The 23681-nt window shown below is 37.4% G+C and overlaps 1 protein-coding gene and 1 long non-coding RNA gene across 4 annotated transcripts in view; one reads left to right on the top strand and one right to left on the bottom strand.

Moving 5' to 3' along the window:
- LOC148217099 (uncharacterized) overlaps nt 1–23681 on the bottom strand; it is a 62839-nt gene that overhangs the window by 739 nt on the left and 38419 nt on the right. The window contains exon 2 of the long non-coding RNA XR_015796393.1: nt 15914–16221. This is a non-coding gene — a long non-coding RNA (uncharacterized LOC148217099). The remainder of the gene's footprint in view (nt 1–15913; nt 16222–23681) is intronic.
- Nucleotides 1–23681, top strand: part of SHPRH (SNF2 histone linker PHD RING helicase) — a 58692-nt gene that overhangs the window by 14929 nt on the left and 20082 nt on the right. For all 3 annotated transcript variants that reach the window (XM_007421535.4, XM_088141741.1, XM_088141751.1), the window contains 10 exons: nt 398–1069; nt 3984–4235; nt 6014–6092; nt 6448–6611; nt 6698–6954; nt 11616–11737; nt 14161–14249; nt 16086–16178; nt 16858–16965; nt 19784–19926. In XM_007421535.4, coding sequence (XP_007421597.2) covers nt 398–1069; nt 3984–4235; nt 6014–6092; nt 6448–6611; nt 6698–6954; nt 11616–11737; nt 14161–14249; nt 16086–16178; nt 16858–16965; nt 19784–19926 — 1979 coding nt within the window. The remainder of the gene's footprint in view (nt 1–397; nt 1070–3983; nt 4236–6013; nt 6093–6447; nt 6612–6697; nt 6955–11615; nt 11738–14160; nt 14250–16085; nt 16179–16857; nt 16966–19783; nt 19927–23681) is intronic.

Here is a 23681-nt window from a genome sequence, read left to right as displayed (position 1 = left end):
CTGAAAGTTGATAGTTGTATGCTTTAAAAAAGTCAGCTTGGAGATTGCCAAGCGTACTCAATACTATAAAGATGTATGTTCTAGCTCCTCCTCCTCTGGTACCATCTCCTATCCCCACTTGGTATTGTATAAAGGTTAGGAGATAGTGGCTGACACAAGTGATACAAGCCCTCTCCAGCTTGTGTCCTTCAGATGTGTGAGGCAAGAACTCCCAGAATTTCTGTGCTGGTGAGAATTCTGTGAATTACAGTCTCAACACATTTAGAGGGTGTCAGATTGGGGAAGGCTAGAATACAGCATGCAGAGTGGATGTTTTCCAGCTCTCTCTTCCTCATAACTTCAGAGAATTAGGAATTAGTACTAGGAAAATTAAGTTTAGTTTCTTTTATTTTTATAGAAAATGCAAACTTCAAATAGGTCTCAGAAGAAAATTTTGCCAGACCATAACCCAGAAATCAAAGAATTGGATGATAAGGATGCATGTTCTACAAATGTTCTAAAGTTACCTCAGGCGGTAGACATTACAGCAGAAGAGCATGATTACTGTGCAACAAAGAAAGATATTAGTGAATCAAACCTGGATTCTGAGAGTTGGAAAACTAAAGAAGATTCTCAGTGTAGACCAACTGACAATGTGCTTGTAGCCAAAGATGGGATATGCTGTAGTGTTGCTGTACCTAAAAATGATGAAACTGAAGAGATGCAGGATGTCTTAGAAGACCAGTCCTCAGTCTGTCAAGAACACACTAGCATCTTTAAACAACACCCTGGTTCTATTTTTCCATTCAACACCTCTGATTACCGCTTTGAATGCATCTGCGGTGAGCTTGGCTTGGTTGACTATAAAGCTCGCGTGCAATGCCTGAACTGTCACCTGTGGCAGCATGCTGAGTGTGTGAATTATAAAGAAGAAAATCTTAAGATCAAGCCCTTTTACTGTCCCCATTGCCTTGTAGCAATGAAACCAGTTCCTACAGGAGCAACTCTCATCATCTCTCCAAGTTCAATCTGCCACCAGTGGGTTGATGAAATTAATAGGCATGTGAGATCATCTTCCCTTCGTGTGCTGGTAAGAAGTGTTCTTTATAGTAACAATAATACAATAAGTGTTCAAAGAATGTGATGGATCTCTGAAGAGCAATTATATCACAGAGCAGGGAGAATGAAAATATATTTCCCTGTGGGTATTATCTTGTAGAGTATAGGTATAGTACATGCCTTTATAGAGGCTGGTGGAATATGAGGATATTCCAATATATCTGTAGCTGCATGATTATATCCTTATCATTTACAAGGAAAGTTTGAAGTTCACTGTAGCCTGGATATAAAATTTACATTCAGTTTCTCAGATTTGCTAGCAAATTTCAGAAATTGCAGGTGGCCAGTAGAAAATCAGCCATTAATTGATATGCTTGTGTATTAAAATGGATCAAATATAATCATGTGAAGAAAATTTATTTCTCTTTTTGTATGGTAATGTTTTTCCATTCAGATCTCATGAATATCTGTCAAGCTGTCTAGATATACAGTGGGGTAAAAAAGTATTTAGTCAGCCACCAATTGTGCAAGTTCTCCCACTTAAAGAGATGAGAGAGGCCTGTAATTTTCATCATAGGTATACCTCAACTATGAGAGACAAAATGGGAAAAAAAATCCAGAAAATCACATTGTCTGATTTTTAAAGAATTTATTTGCAAATCATGGTGGAAAATAAGTATTTGGTCAATATCAAAAGTTCATCTCAATACTTTGTTATATATCCTTTGTTGGCAATGACAGAGGTCAAACGTTTTCTGTAAGTCTTCACAAGGTTTTCACACACTGTTGCTGGTATTTTGGCCCATTCCTCCATGCAGATCTCCTCTAGAGCAGTGTTGTTTTGGGGCTGTCGCTGGGCAACACGGACTTTCAACTCCCTCCAAAGGTTTTCCATGGGGTTGAGATCTGGAGACTGGCTAGGCCACTCCAGGACCTTGAAATGTTTCTTACGAAGCCACTCCTTCGTTGCCTGGGCGGTGTGTTTGGAATCATTGTCATGCTGAAAGACCCAGCCACGTTTCATCTTCAAAGCCCTTGCTGATGGAAGGAGGTGTTCACTCAAAATCTCACGATACATGGCCCCATTCATTCTTTCCTTTACACAGATCAGTCGTCCTGGTCCCTTTGCAGAAAAACAGCCCCAAAGCATGATGTTTCCACCCCCATGCTTCACAGTAGGTATGGTGTTCTTTGGATGCAACTCAGCATTCTCTTTCCTCCAAACACCACGAGTTGAGTTTAGACCAAAACATTCTACTTTGGTTTCATCTGACCATATGACATTCTCCCAATCCTCTTCTGGATCATCCAAATGCTCTCTAGCAAACTTCAGACGGGCCTGGACATGTACTGGCTTAAGCAGGGGGACACGTTTGGCACTGCAGGATTTGAGTCCCTGGCAGCGTAGTGTGTTACTGATATAGCCTTTGTTACTTTGGTCCCAGCTCTCTGCAGGTCATTCACTAGGTCCCCCCGTGTGATTCTGGGATTTTTGCTCACCGTTCTTGTGATCATTTTGACCCCACGGGGTGAGATCTTGCATGGAGCCCCAGATCGAGGGAGATTATCAGTGGTCTTGTATATCTTCCATTGTCTAATTATTGCTCCCACAGTTGATTTCTTCACACCAAGCTGCTTGCCTATTTCAGATTCAGTCTTCCCAGCCTGGTGCAGGTCTACAATTTTGTTTCTGGTGTCCTTCGACAGCTCTTTGGTCTAGTGCAGTTTGGAGTGTGACTGTTTGAGGTTGTGGACAGGTGTCTTTTATACTGATAACAAGGTCAAACAGGTGCCATTACTACAGGTAACGAGTGGAGGACAGAGGAGCCTCTTAAAGAAGTAGTTACAGGTCTGTGAGAGCCAGACATCTTGCTTGTTTGTAGGTGACCAAATACTTATTTTCCACCATGATTTGCAAATAAATTCTTCAAAAATCAGACAATGTGATTTTCTGGATTTTTTTCCCCATTTTGTCTCTCATAGTTGAGGTATACCTATGATGAAAATTACAGGCCTCTCTCATCTTTTTAAGTGGGAGAACTTGCACAATTGGTGGCTGACTAAATACTTTTTTGCCCCACTGTATGTTTTTCCAAATAGTTCCTTGTAAATGCTTAGAACATAGTTGTTGATTTTTGATACAATTATCCTTCCAGTCAAAAAGAAGAAAGTAGAACAGAGGAATTGTAAAAATAGCTATAGTATTAGGAATGTTAGAAGCAGCCAATAGAAATGCTTGGCAAAGCATGTGTGAGTGAAGAATTTCTGCTTAAAAAACAGCTGCATCCTGTCCCTAGTTGTCTTTGCTTGTATGTACATGCACAGCTACCACTTCTACTGAGGTGGCCAGCAAAGTGGCTGTATGTCCTCACGTGTGCAGGCAACTCAAGACAACTTTGAAATACTATGTGAGCCTTTCAGTGGGTGTTGCTCCTTAAGCTCTAAGAGGAGTGTTTTGCTCACCCAGCACATTTTGTCACATGCTCCTTTCACATGCTTTGGCCAGCCATATATTTCACTTTGCTAAACTATTGTAATGGTATGTGGGAATGATCTTGTGGGACAAGGGGAAGAGATGCTGCCTAGGGAATGATCAGATAAAAGGGGGAGGAACCCGCAGCTGAGTAACAGGCAAAGAAACTTAAAAAGGATCTGCCCTAACATATCAGGCTGTTAAAAGTGACAGCGGGAGATTTGTATTTTCAGACTTGCAAGATTCTGTTAAAGTAGCCTTACAATAAAGTAGAATTAGCTCACCTAGTCATGTTTCCTGTCTGGTTTACACCGGAGGGCTAATAACTATGAAGCTGTTACCATAATTTTAATTTTTTTTTAATGAGAAAGAAAATGCTCAACTTTATGATGGACAACCACTTTTTACTACATGGAAGTCTCTAACTGTCAACATTTGCTTTGTTATGTCTTTTTCGGCAAAACCCATGCAGGTTTATCAAGGAGTGAAGAAGCATGGCTTCTTGCAGCCCCACATCTTAGCAGAGCAGGAAGTAGTGATCACTACATATGATGTCCTCCGTTGTGAGCTGAATTATGTCGACATTCCACATAGCAATAGTGAAGATGGGCGCCGTTTCAGAAACCAGAAACGTTATATGGCCATTCCTAGTCCTTTGGTAGCTGTGGAGTGGTGGAGAATTTGCCTAGATGAAGCACAGATGGTAGAATGCACCACTGCAAAGGTGAGGCAATCCCTTAGGTATGAATCTAAATATGAATTGTATTAAACATAAAGTGGAAGGAACTTCTGTTACTGTTTAAACAGAGATGTAAACATGCCCTTGCACTTTATCTTTCAGAAGTGAGTAAATTATGAATTTCCCTTAGGGGTATTTGCTACTAAATATTTTCCCTCTTGGAGGTTTGAAAGGATATGATGCATGGTCCATTTTAAAATAATAACTTTACATAATATATTCTGACAGTTTAAAGAAGTAGGTCATGATGTCTTTTATACGGCTTCATGGTTTAAAGCAAGAGATTGATTTAATGCTATCTCAAGAGGCACAAGATATGCCCTTTGGGTTTAGAAGATGTAAAACTGTTTGCATTGACTTTAAAAATTGTATTTATGCCCATTCCAGCAACTGGTAGAAGATATTATTAATTCTAATTACTAGATTTTTAAAGATTACAATTTTATTTTACAATTTTATGTGCTACCCATTTCCAGATAGTTCAGGGAACCTTATAGAAATATAAACTTTAAAACTACAGCTGCATAAAAAGCCTCTGAAACTGTATAGGTCCTCATTCGATTGAGGTAAAAAATTACACCATGTATGGCAGATGGATAGATATTGAGAAGGCAAAGCAGGAAAACAATTAAGTAAATATGGGGTTTATGGGAAATGTGATGAGAATAAGGCAGATTTGCTGTAAGAGAAGGACCTCAGTTGCAGTGGTCCAGTTGCAATGGTCTAGAGCAATGATTAGCAAATTTTGGGTTCTGAGGGCACATTATTCCATGGCACCAGGAAATCCTGGTTCAAGTCCACACTCAGCCACGGAAATGGATGGGTGACCTTGGGCAAATCACATTCTCAGTGTAACCTGTGTCACTTGGTGTGGAGAAATGGGAAGAAGGAATGCTATGTATGCTATCTCGAGCACCTGAAAGAAAAATGGAATAGAACTCTAACAAATGAATTGATGCCTTATCAAGTCTTCTTGATACACTTACCAATGAATACATAAAAGCATACATATACACATAAGCTTCAGTTATGAGCATAAACTTCATTCCTCCATTCATACACAAACACAAAGCGTATAAAGCATATAAAACATGAAAAAAGAAACAGTTGCGGCTCAGTCACCATTATGAAGCTATCCTGAATAAAATTGTTTTCACAAGCTTGTGAAAAGCCAATAAGAAGGCCGCCTAGCACAACCATCAGGGTTAAGGTGTTCCATCGTATTGGGGCTACAACAGAGAAAGCCTGTCTTTTTGTTCCATGAATCTCCTCAGTATGAGAGAAGTCAGGGTCTGGAGTAGGCTCTCTCTAGTTCTCCTGATAGGATGGGGAGAATTATTTTGGAAAAGGCAGATTCTAATATAGCCTGGAGTTATGCTATAAAAGGTTTTATAAATAATTATGAGCACTTTGAATTGGGCCAGAAAGCCTGCTGGAAATCTGTGTAGCAACTGAGAAATGGGTGTTTGATTAAGAAATAGGCGGTATATAAGCAAGTCTTACCTACCAGTAGCCTGAGAGCTACATCCTGTGCAAGGTGTGGTTTCCAGTTAATCTTCAAAGAGAGCCACAAGATGATGATATGAGTCAGTATTGCCAGGGTTCCTGCTTCCTACTCCTATTACTGCATTAGCTTACACTGGACAGAGGCTCCACTGGATATTACCTTGAACTTACAGTGCTGTTTGCTGCCTAGCTCTTGGATTTAGCATTGTTCCTACATGTTATGAACTTTTCTTACATTTTCTGTCATCCTGTATTAGGCTGCAGAAATGGCACTCCGATTGAGTGGAATCAACCGCTGGTGTGTCAGTGGCACACCGGTACAGCGAGGACTGGAAGGTGAATGATGATAGACATTGTCTTTTAAGCTGACATCAATGATCACTGACCTATATTTTGAAAACCAGCATTACTAGATGAATTGCTAGTGGATTATTTAGGCTATTTATAAGATGATGGGCTACTCAGTTTAATTTTTCAAAAAAGGCCAGCTTTTTTTATACTGTATATACTATCTAATATACTGTCCAAGTTTCATCAATACCTCATCCTCAAAAGAAAGCAATCTTAAAGTTATATAACTTGTCAGATGATGAACTAAAGTAGATTATATTTTGAGAATCACATTCATTCAAAATATTTTTGGAAAGATTGCAACCTGCACTCAGTAAACTTTATTCTTTCTCCGCAACAGATTTGTATGGATTAGTACTGTTCCTTGGTGCTGATCCTTACTGGGTCAAATATTGGTGGGATCAGCTTCTGTATCGACCATACTGCAGGAAAAACACACAGCCTCTCTACAACTTCATAGCCAAGATAATGTGGAGGTCAGCAAAGAAGGACGTGATTGACCAAGTAAACACTTCAGTTCTAAAATCATGTTATTAGATAATATTTTGCACCTAAACTTTAGTTGTTTATTATTGTTTCATTATTGTTAGATTCAGATTCCTCCTCAGACAGAAGATATACATTGGCTTCATTTTTCTCCTGTGGAGAGACATTTTTATCATCGCCAACATGAGGTGTGCTGCCAGGATGCGTTGGTAAAGCTCAGGAAGATCTTGGATTGGTCCCTCAAACTTAGCAGCTTGGATAGGAGGACTGTGACTTCCATTTTGTACCCTTTGCTGCGTCTGAGACAGGCCTGTTGTCATCCACAAGCTGTTCGTGGAGAATTTTTGCCTCTACAGAAAAGGTTAATTTCACTTTTTCTTAAAATGGATTTAGACTCATCATTAATATATATATGTAAATATTGGTCTTTTAGTAGCTATTCTAAAAATAGACAGTAAATAAAATTCAGCAAGTTCACTGTATGAAAAGAAAACATGTCAAGCATTTATTTGAAACTATGAGCCTGATATTCCAGGCAGCAATTTTACAGGCAGTGTAGTACTTGTGGAATGTTCAGCCCCTGAAGCTCTATTTACATGACAGTGCTCAAAAGTACCTACTGATACTCATTCAAGATGGGCATTTATTCTATCCACACACTGGGCATCATTACTACAGCTGCCAGTAGTCTTAGCATCCCATATGATTGAATAACAAGCCATTACAGTTCTTCTTTTCTGATAATATACAAAACAAAGATAAAATACAAAACAAAGATAATCACTCTGTGAAAATTCAACATGGCCAATATGACTTGTATTTAAAGACATGGAATTATATTCAGACCACCAGATTTATGCCCCCTATTTTCTTCTTATTGTATATACGGTTCCCCTAATTACATAAAAAGTGTATTAACCTTTTCTGAAAAGTAATGTCACTAAGAGTCGACACTGACTTGATGGCATGCAATCAATTTTTAAGAATATACTGAGACAGTTGTATGAATAGATACAAATAGATTTAGTCAATCCCACTTTGATTTCTTATATCTCTTCCTTAGAGTATGTATCCTTCTTGCTACTAAGTTCTATTTAGAGTTACAAAGTCTCTTAGACAAAGATTTTCTAGTCCTGTGAAGTCCTTCTAATATTGTAGTTCCAGTGTCTACACAACAAGCTGGTGCTATGCTAAACAATCACAAGCTGAATTTTGTGTACTTTCAATATACTATATATAGAAACACTTTTTAACTAGTTGGTGTTGACCTGCATTATTATCAAAGACTGATTGAGATAGGATACCTAGAGGGTATTTGTGTAACTGCCCAGTTAATTAGAGAATAACATATTTTATGTTACGCTTAGCTACAGTAAGAGATAGAGGACCTCTATCTTCAATATTTTGCTTTAGTGCCCACAGTTTTTTCTTCCAGGTTAATGTAGTCCTTGTGTTAGAAACTGTGTGAGGAAAAATGTTCTGATAATGGACAGGTGAGTCTTCATAGCCTTGAGCTCTGAATTCAGCATATGTGAGGCATATCTGCCTTAAAGACATAGATCTTTTGGCGTTACTGTACAGTCCTGAACAATGGCAGTATCAAGAACTAAATGAAGATTCTGTCTTGAGAAAGAAGAAATTTGGAATAGTGATAGGAATCTGATAACCGATCTTTTATTTTGCCTTTGATTACGGACAGTAGTAAGGACGAAATGGGAAATATATTTTCTTTCAAATTGGAAGAAACTATTATTTTGCTTGTTCTGGGTTTTGGATGTAAAAGAAAATTCCAAATGAGTGAGTAGGACTCTGCCGTACTCCATTCATTGCCCATCCCTGAGCTTCTTCCCTCCTTCCCTCAGTCACTGCTGATGTTTTTGCCAGTTTGCCTGCCTCCTCAATCTTCCTAGGACCTCTCTTTCCTTTTCTCTGCTGCTGCTGCCAGAGAATCCCTATGTGACATATTTCAGTGGCCAGAACCTTCCCCTTTCCCTGGATCTTCCCATTTCTTTCCTTTCCTTCTCTCCTCTTCTTCCCCATAGCCACCAGTGCCCCATTCCCCCTGAAATATTCCTGCCCAGGTGAAAATAGTCCCATTGCATTCCATGCACAGAACAAAACAATCCTGTTTGGTTCCATGCACTACCAAAATACCTGAAATGTGTGCTTTGGTTTGGGCACAGCTATTTGAAGCCAGCTGTTCTGTGTGCAGAATGGTTTGCGTATGAAACCTCTAGATCAGCCCTTCTCAACCATTTGACCCTGGAGAAACCCTTGAAATAGTTTGCAGGTTTTCCGTGGGTTTGAGTGCCGGGAGACAACCACGGCAGAGTGTTTTAAAGGACCCTAAGTTCGCAAACCGCACTTTCTAATAACTTTCAGAAATTGCTTATTAACTACTTCTAAGCTATTAGAGACCTTTGGAATGACAAATTTGAAAAGGCCGGGTGAGTCTGCCTTTAGTCCTGAATGAAAGAGAACTTTAATTATAAGCTTAAGAATTTAAAGAACCTGAAATAAACAGCAAAAAGCTAAATAAGATTTTAATCTTGGAAAGTTATAAACAGACAAAGCATCCAGATAAAATTGGAATATTGAAACTTTTACAATAAGATTATGGAATTAATTATAAAGTAAAAACACCTTCTTGTGGGAAATGAAGCCTGTTTTGGTTTTAAAAGACACAACATAGAGAAATAATTTCATGATTTCAAAAACTGGACACTAGAGTGGACTAAAGATTTTAAGTAGATGAAAGATATACAGGCCTGCAAGATGGTTATGACAATAAAAATACTGAAGGAGACTTTTGAAAAATGGAATCAGAAAATAGTAACCACCATATCAATAATGTCAGTAATGATGTCTGCTTCTATGGATAGACTATGTCCAAAAATGTTATTGAAGAAATGTCAGATGTAGAACAAATTTTATCTGACAAGATAGAGATGTTATGAAAGTGGATTTACAGCTGACAGGCCAAGTTAATTATTTAGAAAAGGACGTTTCACCAGATCTACAAAAGAAACTGGCTGAGGTTTTAAAATTTAAAAAGGAAACACAAATGACAAACCAAGAAAGTGACCTGGATAATTTTTTCCTACTGAATTTACAAAAGAGGCTTGTTAAAGCCTTGAAAAATTCTGCAATGGAACAAAAAAGAAATGAAGAGAAATAAAATCCTACGACAATATTTGAATGTATTGTCGAAGGCTTTCACGGCTGGCATACGATGGCTAGTGTGGGTCTTCCGGGCTGTGTGGCCGTGTTCTTGAAGTTTTGTTTCCTAACGTTTCGCCAGCACCTGTGACCAGCATCTTCAGAATGTAGGAGCACAGACAGGAGCAGCTCCTGTCTGTGCTCCTACATTCTGAAGATGCCGGTCACAGGTGCTGGCAAAACGTTAGGAAACAAAACTTCAAGAACACGGCCACACAGCCCGGAAGACCTACACCAGCCATAATATTTGAATGAATTAAAGATTAAGACTGTTAGAAGAAAAGGAAGGAATATAAAGTTGGTGTATTTGATCAAGGTTAAAATAAGATACGTTATTACTTCTGGCTATCCTTTTTGGACTTTTTGCTGACACCAGGACTGAAAAGATGATGTTTTATGGATTTGTTTATAAATGGGATATGGGATGAAGAAATAAATGTTTGTAACTTTAGAGAGAGTGAAGAATTACTAAATTTGTTTATACTTACGATGAAGTTTAGAAGTCACTTCTTATATATTTCTTTTCTTTTTCTTCATTCTGTTCTTTTTTCTTTCTTTTTCCTTGCACTTTTTACTCCTCCCCCACCTGCACTCGTGGTGTAGCATCTTCTCCTGCTGCATTTCATAGCTCTCATGCCCACATCAGTCTACTTGCGAACCTCCCAGGGCTTGCAACTTTCTGCCAGCTTCCCCATTGATTTCGCTTGTTGGAAGCTGGCAGGAAGTCATAAGTCATGGTCACATGAGGTTATGGATCACTTAACAACCTGTGATCCTTGCTTAATGACGGCAACGGGGACTGCCAGGATTGCTGTTGCTATACAATGAAGTCACGTGATGTAGTGCTTTATGGCTGTATCTCTTAGCGACAGTCCCAGTTAAGCATTAGTGAGGACTACCTGTAGAATGCTATGTAGATTTTAGTACAATGTTCATGTATGATAGCAACCCAGCAACTATAGCTGAATATGTTAAAAAGTAGCTCCTATGAAAAGAACTACATAAAATAAGCTTTCTAATTTCTTTTTTTCTGAGAGCAATATACTATTTAAAATTAACAAACTCATGGGAATCATTTGCATTGCATATTTAAACAAAGTCAGGATCAGGAGTTTTAAATAATATGAATGTAAGAACTAAAGCAGGAATCTGCTTTTTATCTCACTTTCATTAGATTAGCAAGGCGGTTCATTTTGTATCCTGCTGGCTGTAAAGTTCAAAACAGAATAAATGAAGTTGCCAAGCTGTTTTTCAGTCTGATAATGGCCTAACCTAAATATCCTCAGCTTCTGAGAAGACTAACACCAGGCCTGTGCTCAAGTCTCCTATTAAATATGTGCCTTTCAAATTATTTTCTAGAATTTGAGCTTACTTATGAACTCTGCTGCTGCTTCTGTACTTTGATGTTAAGCATCCATAAAGGTGGCAGGTAGAGCAAATGATGAAACGTGTATCATGATGTCAACTTAAGTCCCTATGTATTTGAGTGAGATGTTGCAATACAAGTACAAAAGAGCAGAGCTTGTATTATGATATCATAAGGTACATTTTGTTATTTTGGCATCATAATGGTTAGGAACATATGATTATACCTGTATTGTTAACTTTTGCTTTGCTGCTCTGTATATTATTTTTATTGTTGCTAATCAGTCACTTTCCCTTAAGCCGGTTATTGTACTCTCTGCCCACACTCATGATCTCGTGGATATTATGCAAATTGCAAAGCCTCTGGGATAACTTCTGGAATAATTTGGATAGCTACTAGAATTATGTCTGTAATTCATGTTTGGGTCTCTGTTCCAGCACAATGACAATGGAAGAGCTTCTAACATCTCTGCAGAAAAAATGTCGGATAGAATGTGAAGAAGCCCATCGCCAATTGGTGTGTGCTCTTAACGGCTTAGCTGGTATTCATATTATTAAAGGTAAAAAATGCTGGAAATAGTATGGCATACTTCTTTGACTTGGAAATATATTCTGTTATTTTTATCTTAATTTGTTATATCAATTAAGTTAAGCTGTTTGTTCTCTTACACTAGATTGTTCCAGGCAACAAGTAGTTATCTGAATGTAGTTGCCTAATGAGAGTAGTAGTGAATATGAGGGATGGTACAGTTTTGGCTTTCAGAAACAAAACTAAATAGAATTTAAATAATACAATATGTACATTTTTGTAGTTTATGTAATAATCTCTTGGTTTCCTATGGTCTAATGAAGCATCTCAGACTTTTGTATTGCTTACATATTTTGATAGATTGATTATGTGCCATCAAGCCAGTATTGACTCTTAGTGACCACATAAATAGTTTTCTCCAGGACAGTTTCTCCAATCTGATCCTTCATGTCTTCCAACAGTGCACTTACTATTGCTTTAACTAAGACAATCCACCTTGCCGCTGGTTGTCCTCTTCCCTTTCCTTCCACATTTCCCAGCATTATGGACTTTTCCAGAGAGCTATATCTTTGCATAATGTGTCCAAAGTATGATAATTTGAGCCTGGCCATTTGGGCCTTGAGTGAAAATGTGGGTTGATATTTTGAGGATCCATTTGTTTGTTCTCTTGGCTATCCTTGGTATTCTCAGGAATCTTCTCCAACACCAAAGTTCAAAAGTATCAATGATTTTTATATCCTGCTTCTTAAAAGTCCAAACTGCACTTCCACATAGCGTCATGGGAAAAACATTGCCTGCACAATTCTGATCTTTGTAGGTATAGACATATCATGACAGTTGAATATCTTTTCTAAGGCCTTCATGGCTGCTATACCAAGTGCTGGTCTGCAGCATATTTCTTGACTGCTGGTTCTTTTACTGTTGATGGTTGATCCTAAAATGCAGAAATTATCCATCACTTGGATATCTTCATTGTCAGTTCTATCCTGATTTTCTACCTGTTGTAATTAATTTGGTCTTCTTTATCTTAGTCCCAGTTTTTCTCTGTGCTTCTTGATGTTCATTACTAGAGCTTGCGAATCATTTGCATTTTCAGCTATCAAAGTAGCATCATTAGCAAGCATAAGTTATTTATGTTTCCTCCTCCAGTTTTACAACCATTCTCAGTTTCATTCAGTCTAACTTTCATCAATAAATATTCAGCATACAGGTAATCCTCACTTAACGACCCTAATTGGGGCCGGCAACTTTGCTGTTAAGTGAAGCAGTTGCTAAGTGGGAAGTCATGTGACCGTGACCACTTTCCACCTGGAAAGAGACAAGACTAGTCAGTTTCACACCTTCAGCTTTTTTTTTACCTCCTAACCTCTCCCCCATTCTTTGGAATGCTCAAATGCCTGCTTTCTGTCTTGTACACATTGAAAGCAATGCAATCATGCTTCCCAGGCCCCCCCCTTCTACACATTGAAAGCAATATGATTGCTCCGGCAGCAGGAAAGGGTCAGGGAAAGGAGAGATTGTCTATAGAAGTTTTCTCTCCCTGCCCCCAACCTCGCAGAGCGGAGAGATTGGAGAGAGAATTCAAGAGAGCAAGGTGTTTGCTTTTGTGCATATCGAAAGCAATGAGATTGCACTCACAGCCTGGGGCTGGGAACCATGGGTGTGCTACACAAACAGATTACAGTACTCTCTTGAAATCTTTTCCTTCCGTTCATGATCTGTTTCACCGTCAGCCCCTGGCTATGTCTTTGCTGTTATAACTGAGCTCTTCCATCTCCTTGTACCAATAATATAATCAGTTTGATTTTTGTGTATTGCAAGTAGTGATGTCCTTGTATATAGGCATCATTTTGGATGTTTGAAGACTATGTTAGCAATGAAGGAATCATTGGATGGCAGAAATTGGTAAGTTGTTTTCCTGCTTCATTTCAGTTTCCTAGGCCATATAGACCAACTACATCTTCCTCCTCAATATTTTCACCTTTGGCATTCCAGTCTTCAACCATAAGTATCATCTTGCTTGCATGTTCTGTCGATTTCAAATTGAACTTGAATAAAATTCATTAACCTCCTCTTCTTCTGCATCAGTGGTTGGAGTATTAACTTGGATAATTGTAATATTAAAGGTTATCTGCAACATATTATTGATATTATTCGGTCATTAATTGCATTGTAGCCAAGTACTGTTCTTGCTGTATTTTTTCTAACTCTGAAAGCAACTTAATGTCTTCTCTGTTTTTTGTGCCCAAATAATAAAGAGTATGATCTGTCTGACAGATTTTTTAGCTTCATTTTCAGAGTGGAAGTTTGGTATTCTTTTCAGTTAGATTCATTGTGTATATTTTTTAATTTAAGGGTGCTTCTTTAAAAAAAGGCTAGTGATAATGTATACATAATTTTATGAAAGCAGGAAACAAATGCAATGATCTGGTCTGAAATGTGCTAATTTTTCAGGAGAATATGCTTTGGCTGCTGATTTGTATAGAGAGGTACTACGTTCCTCTGAGGAGCACAAAGAGAAGCTCAAAACAGATTCATTGCAAGTATGTACATTAATTCGGTTTTTTTGAATGCGTACATAGACTATGCTAGTGTACGAATACGTTATTATTGGCTGTTCACCTAACCAATGTTAAATTTCCTTTCGCTCTGAGTCAATATTGCTTTGATATCTTTTGTAAAAGCTTATCATTTTTATTACAAAAACAGGTCTTAAAAGAAATTAAACCTATATAAATTCATTTATGAATAAGCAAGTGCTGGGCAATTATTACATCTCCATTTCTTTTTATTTTGCAGTTGTGATTGATGCAGATGGATCTGAATAGTATTGTTAAAGAGCAAGAGATAAATATTTTAAATAAATGCAGTTCTTTCCTTAGTGTATATATATAATGCTCCACTTAGCACTATAATTACTTATCTTAGCTTTTTAGTTTGTGGTATTTTTAAAATCTTTTTTAAGGGATTGCACCAGACTATTTGGAACATGGTACTTTATAAGCTCTCAAGATTGATGTCAGCCCTTTGAGGTAGGCCAGATCAGGAAACAGGTTCCACGAAAAATACTGGTACTCTACGTTATATAAATATAGGCAGAAGTAACTGAATATTGAAAGCCCGATGTTTTCCTTTTCCTCCCTCTTATACCAAAGCAAGTCAAGGCAGAATCACTTTAAATTTCTTTCTAATGTCTTCTTCCTTTTTGGGGGCTTAATTCATGTTTTATTAACTGTTATATTCTTTCTCCAAGGTCATTTCTCTGTTTCTCTACAGTTATTAATGTAGAATGTCTGAATTGAGTTGGAGTAATTTTCTGGAACTAATTATTGAATCAATTTTGTCAGGTTGTATAGGCCTATTTGTCATTGTTCAGGTGGCTGATATATTTATATAAACTTGTTTGACAGCAATAATCTAAAATTATGGTTCTTTCACTTTAGCTTCAAAATACTTTGGAAACCCTTGAAATCAATAATGTCTGTATATTTCAGTTATTATAATTTTTATACTATTGCAGATCACACATTTCCATTCTAAAAGACTATTTTTTTCTCCCCATTTCCTTTGATGTGGCTATTGACAGTTTGTGAAGGTCAAACACAGAATCTGGAGCAAAGAATTCCATGAACTCAAGGACCCCCCTGGCCCAAATTTTGGTGCCCTTCATTATGCTGTTTAAATTCAGCAATGAAAATGTTGGTTTTCATCTGTGCAGAATTACAAGTTTTGGGCAAAGTGCTTAAGGCAATCATTTTAAAACCTTCAGCTCCTCCCTCCACAAAATCCCTTCGAATGAGCAGAAATTTTATCACATCATCATCCATACCCCTTGCAACTCTTAGAGACCTTTTTTTAAAAAAATAAAATAAAATAAATAAAAGTTGAATCATTGGCCATAAAAAAACAGCCATTCCGTTTGGTTGCCTTGATCTGAAAATGAGGTGTATATAGTACTGTACAATTTCTGTTCAATTTTCTTTCTCTGTCATATTCCTTCCCAGAAGCAGGAAGAGGTCAGCTAAGCAATAACTGTTAATCCCCGTAAGCACCTAGGCAAATATCTGATAGAAGAATTGGATTGTGGTTGTGTTTCTGTATTCCAGTGAAATTTAGATTTTAAAGAAGTCACTTAGTTGCCTCTGTCCATGGTAAAGTTGATGGTATTTACTTTTAATCACAGAGCAATAAGATATGTAGAAATTACCTGTGCTGGTTTTTGACTGTAATAAAGTTTAAAGTAATAACATTTTAAGTAAGAAAGAAATTATTTTGTAAGTTTCCTTGGTGTGCAAATTCTGTTACACATTAAACTGTTCCCCATTAGAGTTTTCAGAATATATTTGACTTCATGACAGGCATTTATGTTGTATTGACAGAGACTTCATTCTACACACAATCTGATGGAACTTCTGGCAGCAAATCATCCTGGGATATCACCCACTTTACGAGATGGCAGACTTAAGGAAGAGGTAGCTGTTCATTGTATACATTTCAATGTCCATGAAGGAGTATCTATTTGCAAAAAAAGAAAAGAAAAGAAAATCAATTGTATTTAAAAACATAGAACATTCCTATATGGGACACTTCATGATAAAGTCTGGAGTAATAAATCTACCAGTTCCAGGGCTGACAAAAATGATCACAATACTAAGGATGGGAATTTTTTGGATCCTGAGGTATGCCCATGTCAACCCCCAGCATTCTTTTGTTTGCTTTCCGGTGCCATGAGGAAAATAATTTTGAAGACTGGTGAAGAAGAAAAGATTTCAAATCAGATTTCCCCCTCTGAGGTTAGACTGTCTTGCCAACTTCAGAGGAAGAAATTAGAACTATACTATGATTATCTAATAGTCATCATGGTCGATACCATGAACAACTTACTCCCCCGCTCCAAAAAGATATCTTTGTAATAACTTCATAGAGCTGTCCAGATTCTTCTGTCAGGGTTCAAATTTATACTCTTCTCCTTCTGAAACATCTGTTAATTATACTTGGTTGTGTTGTACTGAAATGATTAATCAAACCAGGCTAATATTCTAGAATAAATTTGTTTAATTACAAAAATATATCTAAGGATTAACTGTATTTCATTGTTAGAAAGGTTTCTGTCAAGGTTATATGACTAATTAATGTTTCATTTAAATGCAGTGTGAACAGCTCCGCCAGCATTATATGAGTAAATCAAACGCAGAAGTTGCTGAAGCTCACCAGGCTTTGCAACCAGTTATACAGACAATTCATGAACTCCAAAGGAAAGTAAGAGTCTGCTGACATATTTGAATTGTATCTCTTTAATGTACACAGATACTGTATTTTTGTCGTCTTTATCACAGAGCATCTTGAGATCAGGATGTTCAGATGTTTTGAATTAGAAACAATCTGCCTTGAGTATGTAACACCCTGTTTTCAGATGCAGAACATCTTTTTAAGCATGAAATGGCCTGTTTCAAGCATTTCAGAAGTGCTTCAAGCTTTTACATTTGAAGCAGTGTTCTGAGTTTGAAATAATTCCAGTGTGCTCAGATCAGATACTACATCTCTGATAGAAGTTTCACACCTAAATAGAGGTATTCCAAATTCAGAATGGTTTAATTTGAAATTTTTTGCATAGCACAAATTGAGTTTCTGTTATAATGAGCTTAGTAAGTTATAAGTATGATTCTTTATTAAAAGTTTTTTCCAAGTTTTAGACGACAGTAAGCAACGGAAACCCCGCCTCCTGCGCTCGCCAGCTGGGCTCTGCCCTAGGAAGGAGGCTCTGGCAAACCACTTCCGAAAAACAGTTGCCTTGAAAACTGCAAGGACTCGTCCAAGCAGTCACTGCAGGGTCAGCAATGACTGAGCGCAGACAAAAAAAAAAAAAAAAAATCAATCTTGACTTGAGCAATAGTAAGAACAGGCTGCTATAAGAATTCCATCTTCCTAATCATATGCTTTTTTTCAGTAGTATGTCAGGTTTGAATATTTGGGCCTGGTGTGTTTCTGGATTTGTCACACTAAGTAAAATGAAAGTGACATCAATAGCCAGTATTGCATTTTATCAACTTTCTTTAGGTCCATCATGAACAACACTACTTGGAGAAAGCAGATCTCATCAAAATAATGTGTACTCAAATTACATCCATGGCTTTATATAATGTGCTGTACATAGGACTGATTTTGAAGCACTTCAATGTATACAGATAGTCATCTCAAGAAGGCCAACAGGGAAAAGTTACAATTGTGTAAAAACTGTTTAAAAGCCTAATTTAGTGCTTATTTGGGTTTTTAAAGCTTTAAATAGTTTTGGTCAGGTTATCATAACATAAGGGCTGCTTACTGCTGTACATGAGAGTTGGTATGGGTTGGGACAGCTTAAAAAAGCACTGATGATAATGATATATGCCTGTTCACTTTTATAATTGGCTAATATTATGCCCTACTTTGTGAGCATTGATGAAGTAGTTAAGAAAAATCAGCTACTTTTTAAAAGCAAAAGAGGCTTTCTTTCCAAAGTAGACAGAAGAACTTACTTTTTTAAAAAAGATTTTTTTTCCCGCCTTTATTATTTTTACAAATAATGCAAGGTGGTGAACATATCTAATATTCCTTCCTCCTATTTTCCCCGTAACAACAACAACCCTGTGAGGTGAGTTGGGCTGAGAGAGTGACTGGCCCAAAGTCACACAGCTGGTTTTCATGCCTAAGGCAGGACTAGAACTCAGAGTCTCCTGGTTTCTAGCCTGGAGTTTTAACCACTAGACCAAACTAGTTCTCTTTTTCTCTCAAACTTTGCACTGTTTGTCCCTCAAGGCAGGCTTAAGACCAGCTAGATGGGGACATTCCAATCGTGTATGATGAAAAGGACATCTTTTTTTGTTGCTAGTTCTAGCTTTTAGCCTACCTTCATAAAATTGACATCAGGATAAGAGAGCACAGATGGTTGAGCTTCACAGCTCAACAGGGACTTAGTCCATGCCTGCTGGTCAAGTCTGACACTGTTCATCCATGCTAGAGAGAGCATTGTGCGGCACTAGAAATGACAGATGAAGTTATTGTGTGACTCACTGAATCATGGAGGCATTCATCTTTGGAAGCATTAGCAATGTATTATTCACAAGGCAATGTCTTTGAGAATGCTGTATTTTTCAGTGATAAAAAGCTGTTCTTCAGGTAGTTCTTGTATTTTTTTCCTCAGAAAGTACCTTAAGGTATCTGGAGCATGTTGAGATTTACTACTCTATTTGAGTGTTTGGCAGAATACAGTGATGATACATATGAATTTTGTGACTCAGAGCATTGGTCCAATAGTAAGAAGTTGTTATTATTTTCCTTTGTTCTACCAGGTGTATTAGGCACAAGAAGAATTATAAGATCAGACTGTGGATTTTGTAGGGCAGGCTTGGGTTATACATGGGCATATTCACTGCAAGATGGGAGTATTAAATTTTTCTGCTGATACTACCAGGGGTAGACCATTAAAGTGAGTTAGAGAGAAACTTCTGTGGTGCTTTAAGCACGTAAGGTCATATAAGGGCTTGGCCAGAACAGCTTTCTATTAATCTCCAGTGTGCAGAATCAACAGAGACTCCCTGACCTTTCTGGATGCCTGTATCTAGGGTATATTTTTTTACTGTCAGCTTTGCTGCTATCAAACTCCATTGCTTTAAAAAATTGATCCAAAGAGCCACACTGACAAATAGAATTCTGGAGCTGGATTTTTCAGGTTGACTTAAAATTGTAACGGACACTCAGAGTCACTAAAGAACCCCTAGCATAATTTTGGTTTGAGTACATAATTGAATAAATATTGCATTACATCAGAACTTACTAGAAAAAGCTGGGCCTGTATTATTGCATATTCATATATAATGTTCTTCCCTTTTGTTATTATTTTTTAAATCATATACTACTCTTTTAACTCGATTTCTCTGCGTAATCTAATATTTCTTTGATTGATACTTGGAAAAGACCATTTTTTAAATCATTAGCTTTATCTCATAGTGCTGTTAAGCCTGTCATGATACAACCTGGTCGAGGAAAGTATGATTTATGGGACATTTATTTATGGTCACAATTTTTCTGCTACACCCAGATACGCTCCAGTTCACCTTGGTGGTTGGATGTGATTCAATCAGCAATACAGTATGCGATAGATGAGGAGCTTGTACAGCGAGTGCAAAATGATCTAACCAGCAATTACAAACAGCAAATGAATAAACTCTCTATGGCAGATAAGTAAGTCAGAAATTGCAAAAAAAAAATTGTGTAACTTAGTTTGTTCTTCTTGAGTTAACTGGTTTGATTCCAGCAGATACGACTGTACGTCAGGCATTGATAGTTCTGCTCTACAATTAAATTTTAACAATTGCTTTAAACAGAAACCTAAAATATAATGCTTCTTAAGTGAATATATACATGAAATAAGAAATGTGTTTCATTTTGAGTTTGGAGCAAAGTAGCCCCACTCAGAACATTTGATTGGAATTATCTGAGATGGCTATATTCTAGAAAAAGAAAAATTGATTTTTTTTCTGGTTTTCTATTCATAAAAAAAGTGGAAATTTGGATCAACCCCCTTCCTTACCAATCTGAAACCGCAAGAGTTGGTGGGGGTGGTAGTCCATAATTTCTACCTGCCCAGAGAAAAATTGGCCACTGGTATGATTTAAGAATTGTTTTGGAAAACATTAAAGGCATTTTTTAAGGATTTTTTTAAATCCCCCCTTTATTGTTTTTATAAATAACTCAAGACAGCAAACATATTTAAATACTCTTTCCTTCTGTTTGCCCCACAACAACAACCCTGTGAGATGAGTTGGGCTGAGAGAGAGTGACTGGCCCAAAACCACCCAGCTGGACTAGAACTCACAATCTCCTGCTTTCTAGCCTGGTGTCTTAACCACTAGGCCGAACTGGCTCTCATTTTCTCTCATTTTTTTCGAGTTTCTTTCAGTTCAGTTCAATTCAATTCAAGAATTTCTCTCATTTTCAAGAGGAGTTGTATTGTTTCCATAGAAGATAATTGTATGTTCAAGCAGTAAAATTTTGATTAATTTTGTATACATTTTGAAGCTTGCTTGCCTCAGGCACAAATCGAACAAAAATAAACTCGTATATTGCTGTTAGCTGAACTTGGATGCCTGCCTGTCTGTTGTAATTGCAGAAATGATCTGCTATATTATTGCATAAGTAACATTAATATTACAGGTAGTTCTCGTTTAGTGACCACAATTGGGACTGGCAATTTGGTCGTTAAGCAAAGCAGTCGTTAAGTGAAACTGCAACTGTGCTTATGATCTTACTTCAGCTTTCCTTTCTTTACAGACATGCAAAGGGCATACATGTGAGGATTGATTGTAAAGTTACTTTTTCATCCCTGTCATAATCACAAACGATTTGCTAAACAAGGCAGTCACTAAACAAGGACTATCTATATAGCAGGCGGAAAAACACTTCTGCCCCAGGCTCTGCAAACCACCAAAACTTGAAATTAAATGCTCACCAAAGCTCATCAAGAACCTGCACAGAGTGCAAACGTATCAACACATGGCAATCCAACCCAAACCATCAGCATAATATTTGTAGTAAGCTTTGTATTTATAACTGACAACCTCAGCAGTATTAACAATACTTGTATGCAAAGCAAAGTATTCATATGCTTGACTTCTTTTATCTTTATTTACTGGTTTTCTTTTGCAAGCTATTTGCCTGCAAAAGAAAGGAGAAGACAAAATTACTTGTATGGATTCTAAATTTCCGTAGCAAAAAATTGTAAGTAACTTACTTATTAGTGCACAATGTGCAGCAAAGGATCCATGTAGTAACTGAAGTTACTGTTCCCACATCCCATCTATTCTAAGGTAACAACACTAGGGATTATCCTGTTTTGCTAGCTAGGCTGGATTAAGCTACAAAGCAAACTTTTGTTCTGCGCAGTGTGTTTTGTTTCTGAGTTTAAAACAAATTTTTCATAGCACAGGTATTTTGTTTCAAGCTTGGAATATTTTCCTATTCTTGAGAATTACATTTTTGCATCCTATTACATTCATTTAAAATGCTTTAGATTCCTTTGTTATAAGAATTATGTTTTGTCCGTCAAAGCTGCGCTGGGGTGCACGTGCGCATTGCACTAGTAGCTTTCTTTGTTTTGTCATAGAGCTGCTGCATTCATCACCTTGGTTGCTTAACAGTTCACCAGTTCACTCTGCTATTGTTAAAGAATAATTTTTCAATGATAAGTGGAATGGTAGAGCTTTTTGAATTTTTTTTGAGCAATCACTGACAAGTAATCTTTTATTGAGCTAAAATGGTTATATAAAAGCACATTTTAAATTCTTTCTCTGAAACTGCGTTTGCTTGATATACTTGCATTATGACACAGGCTATATGCTATTTAGAAAGACAGCTGTCAATTTTTGTGAAAAACTGATGATTGGAATGATACGCAGACAATTTATACTACATGCTCTGTTGCTACTTTGAGATCTCGATTTTTGAGTTGTTCTATGAGACCGTAAATCGCTAACATCTTGGGACCATGGAGACATTTCACATCTAATGTTGTGAAAATGGTTACTATGAAGAAGGGCTTACTTACTGACATAGCAGTTGCTGTGTTTGGTTGTGGCAGGATATGCAACATGTGCCACAACTGTTACGGCTTCTCTGGTGGATGTGTCTTCAGATGAAGAGGATGGGGAAGGAAGTGGAGCTAAAAGCATCAACTGGACGTAGTCCTGTTGCTGGAGATTCCAGCAGTACTGGAGCCATTGATCCCACTCTGACTTTAACAAACCCAGCAGTTCACAGGACCCCTTGCCAGTACCCACTTGGTCACTTAGCTCTAGACAGAAGTGTTTATTCACGTTCCAGGATCAGAGAGCTGAACTTTGGAGAACTGAGAGGCTAGCCAAAAGGCATCTGAGTGCTAAGAAGAGAGCAGGCTCTGCAGCTACTGTTTCATGAATCTCAGCTGTCCATTGGATAGAAGCTCAGTGTGGCTTATTTAATTGTGCTCACTCCTTTTGAACAATGCTGAGAATAACTTGTCAAAAACTCAGCTCTTGTCTGTGAATATCCTATGTTGCTGTGTTTTGGACCCTGGATTTTGTCTGTCCTTGTCTCTTTCTTCTCCTGTGGATTTATCACCTGATTAGTAATTTACTGTCTCAATACCTGCTTGCCTACTTTAAGGCAACACAGCAGTATATCCTCAAAGATACAGTGTTTCTACAGTGCAAATTGAGTTTTAAAAAAGCTGGTCAAGCAAAATGTATGTTTATTGTGCATAAAAAAGAAAGTGTTTTTATTAAGAATTATTTCCGTAACCTCTGAAATTAAGAAAGACTTAGCTATTGGATCATTTATTACTACAGCTACATGCAACATGTTAATTAGCGAGAGGTTCCGATTACATGATGGCTAGAGGAAAATTCAGTAATAAAATGCTGCTTAATTCCAACTTTTTCATTGCAATAATAATGTTGTTTAGGGGAAAAGTCATGAATATTTGCAATAAACATATGCAATATTAAGTGGATCTGTATGTTTTTAAATTCACACTGGGCAATCTTGAGTAAATGAGGGAGACATCTAAGAAATTCTCATACTGGTTGTTAATGTGCCAAATTGCATGAGCTGGCTTCTTCATGCTACCACTTGGCCTACTATTACTGTTTAAGACTTCCAATGTGCCTATTCAAGATAGTTTGTCTGGTACTTATGTTATCTGTCCATAGCCAATGAGAGGAGTAAGTACATTAGATGAAATGTATTTAAAATAATTTAAATTAAAATAATTTCCTGTGCTGGCACATAAAAACAAACATGGCAACTATTATGTGGGTGGATAAACCTTTTTTCATAGCAGCTCTCTTGTAAACTGATCTGCATGCTCCCTATCATCCCAACTTTCCTTTGTTTTTGTTTTTTTTTCTGGCCATACGAACAAAGCACTCAACTGAAACTGTTTGCCATTTTTATGTTCTAAA

The sequence above is a fragment of the Python bivittatus genome, unplaced genomic scaffold (genome assembly GCF_059951505.1).
Source record: "Python bivittatus isolate LINGU-HERP-01145 unplaced genomic scaffold, Pbiv_v1 ctg000020_np1212, whole genome shotgun sequence".
NCBI classification, from domain to species: domain Eukaryota; kingdom Metazoa; phylum Chordata; class Lepidosauria; order Squamata; family Pythonidae; genus Python; species Python bivittatus.
The sequence above is the reverse complement of the archived record's forward strand: the minus strand, read 5'-3'. Positions and strand labels throughout refer to the sequence as shown.